General features: G+C 39.2%; 1 protein-coding gene across 1 annotated transcript; it reads right to left on the bottom strand.

Annotated features, from left to right (window-relative positions):
* Positions 1–63: 63 nt before the first annotated feature.
* Positions 64–6,352, bottom strand: LOC116294855 (SH2 domain-containing protein 3C). Its single transcript, XM_031702526.2, has 5 exons — positions 6,183–6,352; positions 4,729–5,122; positions 2,708–4,000; positions 2,098–2,266; positions 64–1,524 (listed from the first exon to the last, which is right to left on the bottom strand). Exons 2-5 carry the CDS (start codon positions 4,818–4,820, stop codon positions 1,045–1,047), a joined length of 2,034 nt encoding a protein of 677 aa, XP_031558386.2. The 5' UTR covers positions 4,821–5,122; positions 6,183–6,352; the 3' UTR covers positions 64–1,044.
* Positions 6,353–8,689: the final 2,337 nt, after the last annotated feature.

Below are 8,689 nucleotides of genomic sequence, written 5' to 3'. Positions count from 1 at the left end.
CGGGTTGGTAGGCTAGACCTGATGGAAAGTGCCCTAAGTATGAAAAAAGAGACAGAGGAAAAATATGGGTTTGCATTATATTTTATTATTCTAAGTTTAAAGCTCACTCAAAATATATTTTGATAATTCTATTTTTCTTTATAACTTAAGCTTGTCATTTTGTATTAAGTTCGGTGTAAAGTAAGCTATTTACTACATAAAGATATACCAGAGAAAGAAGGCAATTGAATTAAATTTTATACGCAAGTCAGACCAGTGGTTCTCTCTTGGGATGCAAACGCAGGCGAACGTAAGCTAATAGTGAGGATAGGGAAGGATGGCTATCTCATCAAACTTTGCATTAGATTTACTATGTATATCTAGTGCAAAAATCAAACAATTCCCGCTTGAGGATAGAGTAGATTTGTATGACTGTGGAGCACTAACGGTGCGCCATGCCATAATTTAGTCATTGGAAGACCATGGACTTCGCGCGCTTGGGTTTGATAAGTGGAAAAGGATATGGCACTTCAGTGTTAGCCATATAACCGTATGGTGCCGTGTATTACTATATATCCGAATCTACACGATGTGATTGGACGAATTACTGTAAGGCAATTGTTACGGCATTTCGTACCCTGTATGTGCTGTAGGTCATTACCGCATGTTTTCAGCTCATACGATAACCATGATCTTATGGGAAGCTATTACAATGTTACTGCATGTCGTACCGTGTATGTGCTGTAGGTCAGTACCGTATGTTTCGCACTCATACGAAAACCATTCTATCTTCCATTCTTACCATGACTGTATCTTGACAAATCTGTGTCATTTAAAATCTACTCTATACCTTCGATAATAAAGTGATCACTTCATTTGCATTCACTTTGCTGGTGATTTCAACCCGTGTTGGGATTGACCAGCAATCAACGCCTGGTTACATTTGTTGGATTTAATTTTGTGCCATTCCTTTCGGTCTCTTTTGCGCGATTAAACTTTAAGTATTATTTATATTAACTAATATTTACTATAACATGTCTAATATTATTCTAATAATTATCTCTTTTAAGGAGCTTGTTTGTTTCCTTGTTCTGCATTCTCAGACAACCAGTTCAGCAAAGTCTTCAGTTTTTGTGTTCTTAAGACCGGATCTTTATGAACTCCTAACAAGTCTCCGATGTTGATTCCTTTTCGAAAATAATCATTTAAATCAGGTTTTTCTTCTCGTAAATTCATTTTCTTCGTAGCTTCTTCTTTAAAGGTTTCTATTTGTTGTATGACGGTTCTACCAGATGTGAGATGTGCCAACATTATTTCCAGCCCCTGGTCTGGTTTATCTTGGTGCCATTCCTCGAGATCTGCTTCGCTGGTTGTCTCAAGAAGCCTTGAAAGAGGGACTACATACGGTAGGCACACACCTGGGAAGGGACTCGGAGCGCCTGTTAATAAGAGTTCCGCGAGTGGCTTCAGTGTACTGTGGAAGAGAGTCGCTGATTTGGAGTACTGATGCTGTAAGCATGACCAGGTATGGTGAAGACGGCTGACCTAGTGATATTGCAGACAGATATAGTTAAGTAGAGAGTTTTAGATTGACTGCAAACGTGACCACGTTTTCATAGTTTCCCTGTATTTTGCTTTACCTTTTGCAAACCTTCTCACCAAGCGCAAATATTCTTTTGTTTTTCTACTATTGGACTTTTTTTGCGATTCTTTTTCAGTAATTTAAAAGAATTTTTTACTGGTCAACTGACGTTTCACGTTTGCCGTGAACGTAAATCTAAAACTCTCTAGTGACGACCAAACTACTGTACCAGACTTCAAGGCGAGAGAGACTGGGCGCAAACATCGTATCAATTTGTGTGAAGTCTCTTTTCATCTCATTTTTTTGATTTTGTCTATTTCTGCCATGATGGCAAAAATTTACTTTTCTGGGTAGACTGGTACTTCATATAGTGCATATTATCTTATATATGTTAAAGTTTGCAGAAAAGGTCGATTCGAAAATTGAAGTATATGAAGTATACACCATGTCTATTCTAATTCCAGTCTCTTTCTTCATGAATTTAGTAAAATTGATTGGTTCGTTTTTCCATGGCAACAAAGAAAGTTAGTACGTACCTGAGGTAAGGCAAGTCCATTAATGATAGCCATGAAAGAAACAAGGTTTCCTTGCTTGTCACTCAAGATATCCGCCATTTCTATGAGCTTCGTAACCATCTGAGCCCGCGATGCCATCTCTCCAGCAGCGATCACGAGTGAGCCAACCCAGTATGTCAAGTTCTGGTATCTACAATACAGTTGATAATGTCATTGTAAGATTGCGGATAGATTGCGATTGAGGTCTCTGATAAATGACACGATCACCGGAAAGCACAGATATATTGAAGAAATAGAAAACGCGCGCGCGTGCTGTGTGCAGTTATAAAGCACGCGAAGGTTGACAGAACACGAGAGAAGTGTTAGGAGAAGCACGCGCATCTAACCAATCAGAACGCGAGATTTACAACAGTCATTTTATAAGACGTCTTATTTAAGACCACGTATGGATACAACTCAAACAAAGAATCTTATTTTCAAGAGAATGACAGGTGGCCTGCATGAAATGGGAAAACATTGCACCTAAGAAAATTATCTTTATTTAATTTGCGACCCCAGGCATAAACTACACAGCGGTGAGGGACGGCGCGACTTTATCATTTAAACCAGAGAGTAACGCAACGCAACTCACCTTTCAAGTAGTGCACATCTTTTTTCGCGTCCTTGAGGAAGAACCAATCTTTCAAGACCTTTGGCTCCTCCATCTTCGTCTTCTGGATCCTCAGAATCTTTCCACACAAGCTCTAGATCAGCTTTCGTTAAGTGACTGGCGAGCGTCACACAATCTTGTTGCAAAAAAGGCTGGATTAGTTTATCCCGCAACTTTTTCACGACTGTCAGATAAATATTATGTCTTCCGTCTTGGGTTTTCTCTTGAGATTGCGTGACATTGTCGAGTGCGTTACTCACATCAATCTGATTCATATAAGTCGTTTTCTCATCACATGATCTCTTTTTTTCCAAACTCGGTTTGGACGGCGGGACATCGTATACGATGTCTGAAGAATTGTGTGACATTTCCTCGTCGTTGTCTGGTAAAGGAATGGACGAAGGAACCGCGTAATCCGTATCCGTTTCAAAATAACTTTTGTCCAAGTTCTTACGCTTTTTCTCCTGCTGAGAGTAAGGAGTGTTGGAATGTACTCTTGTTGGTATCGCCATAGTGCGCGGACTATCATAAGTACAATTTGCCGCTTCTAAAGAAGAATCAAGTACATTATCTAATGAACGCGACCTTGGGGCCGAATTGCTTTTCAATTCCTCGAGTTTTCGATTTTTTGCGATCTTGACAGCGGCTGTATCATCAACGGACACGCTCGGTGGATCAGAACTGGACTTTGTTCGTTCTAATACCGGAGTCTCCGGGGTATCCAGTGTATCAAGGATATCCTGTGCATCGATTTCTTCGTAGAGTTTAGAAGGTACACGCTTGGATAGAATGGGATCACTTGATTTTCTCTCCAGTTTCCTCGTCGCTCGATTGATTCGCGCGCTTCCTGCTGTGGAAAACCTCCCTCTGAAATCTTCTTCCGACAGCAAAGCTGCTTCACGACTAACAGCGATCGTAATTACGGCAGGCGGTCGGATGCTCACCGGACGCCTCTCGTTTACGTAAAACCGAATGAGTTCCGAAATGCTATCAAATACAAAATCGGAATCTTCAATTCTATATTTAAATCGAGTGCCCTTGGATGACTTCAGTTTATTTATGGCAAGGTGTAGCGCAGTTTCTTTGGTTCTGACAGCGATAAAGCAAGCTCCAGGCATCGCCGGGTCTTCGCGAACCAGGAATTCTCCATTTTTTTTCAAAACCATTTCGGCGTACTCAGCGTTGATTTTCCCGTGAAACCAGGCCTGTTTATCAAGTGAGCTTGAACCATCGTCTTTCTTTTTCTTTCGTTTTAATGTCAGAAAATCAGCAAATCTGCAGTGAAAAGTTTATAAGAAAATTAAGAAAATTTGTAGGGTAAGTTTGGTTTTGTTCAATGCTTTTTTCGTCGTCTCTCGACCATTCAAAGTAGCGCAGGCACTGGAAATGAGGATATAGTTAGACTCTTCCACAGTCTCTCGCTCGTCCGTTGAGTCTCCACGCTTAGAGACTGTAACGGTACAATGACCGAAAGGACTTATGGGTCCCAAAAACATGGACCCAGCGTGCTTTGGGAACCAAAATACTCGTCCACAGTCTCTCTCGTTTCAATATTTTCAAGATGGCGGCGAAAAAGAGAGAGACTGTGGACGAGTATTTTGGTTCCCAAAGCACGCTGGGTCCATGTTTTTGGGACCCATAAGTCCTTTCGGTCATTGTACCGTTACAGTCTCTAAGCGTGGAGACGGAACGGACGAGCGAGAGACTGTGGAAGAGTCTAGGATATAGTATGCAAAATATGCGCATGCTTATTTACTGCTGTCCTGTGTGAAAATACCATTAGTGTACTTTGCAGAAAGTTTTCGTCGAGTTTCTTGAATCTTTTTATAGAATACGTATGCTCCTAACGTGTAGTTTTAGAGCGATGTTTTCTTTTAATACAGAATTCGTAAAGGAAATATTAAAGTCACACGCATCAAATCATCAAGTTCTTAATCTTCTAGTGACTTGGACTAGTGCAAAAGGTTAAGGGTCTCACATGGAATATTTTAACACTCTCTTACCTTTTGAACGGTAGCGGTTGACGAGATTTGTTTTCGTTCTTCACTCGAGCGGGAAAAGACCGACTAAGTTTGATGTTTTTCTTGCCTGACATGGTAGCTTCATGCAGCGTGACTCGAAGTGGTGGACAGCGTGATTCAGTTTATACAAGACAGAGTGACTCACGCGAAACCAAAGCGTCACTCAATGTAGAAAAAGCAATGTCCTTTCAGGTAAGTCAGTCACTTTTCTTTTATTATTATAATGAAAAGCGCGATCCAGTGCAAAATATATTGCGTGAAACAACGTAAGACGCTCGACGTGACGGTTTTACATTTTCTTCGTGCAACAGCTTCCAACAGCTTCCATACAATAAGAGCAATAAGAACACAGCGAAGTTGTTCTGTCAAGGTTTTCCTGAAACAAAATTAACAAAGCAGTAAATAACAATGGTAATAATATCAACCTCAAGTGATTGTCGGCTGAATTATTTCCGTTTCCTGACCAAAAAATGTGCAGAAACACAACGATTGTTGTTTCTTTATTAGTCACGAAGTAAATTTCTAAGCAAAGAACTAGAATCTTTAAGAGAAAATAGCTTCTTCATACTTCTCTCTAATTACTTTTCCACAATAAAAAATTGTTATGAAATCATAAGCAAAGATAAATAAGACTTCACAGACGCAAACACCTTTAAGACAATCACGTGTAGATCAAAGAATAGCCGAAGGGGTGAGCCATCTTGGAAGACTGTCAGTATTCAACGTCTTGTCAAACTAATATTCACCTTCATTATTATGTTCTTATGGCCTGACATATAATCACTATATCTATGTCTTATTAAGACTCTAATATCTAACTGCTATACAAGAAGTACATTTAAAAAACCTTTTGCAAAAATAACATAAGTGTACGGACAGAATCGATCCAAGAATGAGTTCTTGTCAAACGTGTTCACAGTCAGTTATAGCAAGATCAAATTATTAGAACTGTTTTCGCCGGAAATATTCTCAATGGTCCCATAATTTCTATTTAAAGAAGGTAGAGAGACGATGATAGATAAAGAACTCGAAAAATCCTAAGAAGGGTGCAGAGTTGAAGAATGGCATGGCGAAACCATTTGGATGTCAGAGACGAATGTGAAGCAAAATATCAAAAGTAAACACTGAAATGACTATCTTATTTCGCTTATATCACGCTAATCTAAACGAATTCTTATTTATTTAACGGAAATACCACTAAACAGAGCCTTGGAGCACTTCAATGGACTATTTTCTTTTTGTTATCATAGTGTTTAGTGAGCAATTTTGATAAAATTATCTGGTTATGTTTGCTAGACGTTGAACTAAATCAACCATATCAGAACAAAATGTTAGCCAAGAAGCGAAACGATGTATTTGTACCGGTATCTTTTGATAAAACACTCATCAACACTGTGTTCTCTTAAGGTATTGCAGTCTAAGACGAGGATACTTACCTTTCTGTGTTGTTCTCTCACTTAAATCTAAGATATCTGCGAGTTAGTCCAAGTGATCAATACTTGGTCTATGTAAATGAAGTCTGAAAAGGTCGTACTTTGGTGAAAGAATACTCGAGTTATGTGTAACAAAGACACTAAAGTCAAGCTAAGATTACTCGCTCATTGTTATCTGGATTATGAAGCGATGTCATCCACCCATTACGTCACCCGCTGATTTGAATATCATTCTACCATATTTACCGTCTGGAGGTCACATATCATCATACCAGCTTTCTAGTCATCAGTAAATATGTCAACGTTTTGCCTCCAAATAAACTAGACGTCAAAGATAGTAATTCCTAAAATGATGCTATTCTTTTCTCCCAAAAAAAAAACATAATGTCTTAAATACATGTTTATTTAAATATTATCAGGGACAATTTTAGAATCGATATAGGCGCTTATCATATCGCAGATCAAATCAAATCCATTTACATTCTACTAATATTTCCGATGTATTGAGTAATACCGACGCGATGGCACACACATTAGAGAGATGATAATGTCGTGTTAAACGTTTTTTAATATCGCTGACTTTGTCAATGTTCTGGAGACAGAATGATGCACGACAAAATGATGGCCTCCCAAAAAATATTATAGCCAAAAATATTTTTACCTCTGTGTAGTAGTTAACGCTGAAACGTTTATGCATGACTTGAAACTATATTGGCGGCTCAAAGTCGTGCATATTTTTGAGTTCACCTCCAGAACTACTCGGAGAAAGGTCTGTTTTTGGATCCTTCCAGTTCAAGCAAACGAAGATGTTTCTTGCACCTCTTCTCTTCTCCTCTGGGATTTTCATTTCGGAAAAAAAAAGTTGAAGAAGAATTGAAGTTGAAGAAGAAACAATTTTGTACTGCGCACGAGCAGAACTTTTCCTTGCAACGACCGCGCAGAGCCTAGGGATCGGTATGAGGATCCATTACGTAATCCATTGCGCACAGGACCGAATTTTGATGGAAAAGAAGACTTCCTCTTTTCTCTCTTCCATTTAACTCATTTCATTTTCATTTTCTCTTTTCTGTTTTGAGACCTGGAAAGTTGTTATGTATCAGAATCGAATTGACGCATGGACACGGACTAAAGATATGATATAACACTATGTAAAAAGAAGAAGTCACTCTACAAAAGAGCAAAAAGACGTAATGATGAGAATTTGTGGGTAAAGTACCGTAGTTTAAACAACACAGTCAAACGGAAATGCAACTTTGCTCGATGGGCGTATATTAACGATCTAGCACAAGATTTAAAGGAAGACAACCCCAAGCCTTTCTGGAACTTTGTAAAATCTAAACGTAATGGAACAAACGATCTCCTATCGCTGAAAATCGACGACACTATCTTAACTGATGACTACGATATCGCTAGTAGCATGAATGAGTACTTTTCTTCAGTGTTTACTGTAGAAAACCACGATACTTTTCCGTCACTAAACCGCATTGTTGACAAAAAACTGGAAAACATCTATTGTTCTACTAATGAAGTCAAGAAACATCTTCTGAGCCTGAAGCCTAACAAATCCCCAGGGCCAGATTACATTCCATCGCGTATACTGAAAGAGTTCGCATTGATGCTGGCACCTTCCATAACAGTACTGTTAAACAAATCATTTACATCTGGTACTCTACCTAACGACTGGAAAATAGCGGACGTTACGCCAATCCACAAGAAAGGTTCTAAACACCTTAGGGAAAATTACCGCCCAATCTCACTCACATCTATTGTATGTAAAATTGGTGAAAAAATTATCAAAAACAATGTTATTGAATTCTGGCGTGAATTGAACGTATTAAACGACAACCAGTTTGGTTACCTTCAAGGAAGATCTACTGTAACTCAACTGCTATCTACTGTTAATGATTGGGCGAAGTCAAGAAATTCTTCTATCCCTACAGACGTAATCTTCCTCGACCTGGCGAAAGCCTTTGACAGCGTGCCACACGAGCGCTTGCTCTTAAAACTAAACATGTACGGAATATGTGGGAGCTTACTTCTATGGTTCAGAAATTTTCTCACTAATCGACACCAACGTGTGGTTATAAGAGGAACTTGTTCAAACTGGCTTCCAGTGGTATCTGGAACACCTCAGGGTACAATCGTAGGTCCCATCCTCTTCTTGCTATACATTAACGATATCACAGATCGCATTTCCTCTAATGTGAAACTGTACGCGGACGACACCAAGATTTACAGGCAGCTTATTGACCCTGTTCTAGACACACTAGCTCTTCAACACGATCTAGACCATCTTAGAGAATGGGCATGCACATGGCAGTTACGCTTTAATAATGATAAATGTGAATCTATGCGTATAACCCACTTGCGCGACAAGTCCAAACCGAAGTACATCTTAGGGGAGACTTTAAAGGACGTTAATAGTTTCAAAGATCTTGGTGTTACTATCTCCAATAATCTATCCTGGAGTGAACACATTGGCATCACCGTAAATAAAGCTAACAAAGTCC

Source organism: Actinia tenebrosa, unplaced genomic scaffold (genome assembly GCF_029948245.1).
Source record: "Actinia tenebrosa isolate PJP-AT-01 unplaced genomic scaffold, QUT_ActTen_1.0 PGA_scaffold9__36_contigs__length_13948895, whole genome shotgun sequence".
NCBI lineage: Eukaryota > Metazoa > Cnidaria > Anthozoa > Actiniaria > Actiniidae > Actinia > Actinia tenebrosa.
Note: the sequence above shows the minus strand (reverse complement) of the source record. Positions and strands in the feature narration are given on the sequence as shown.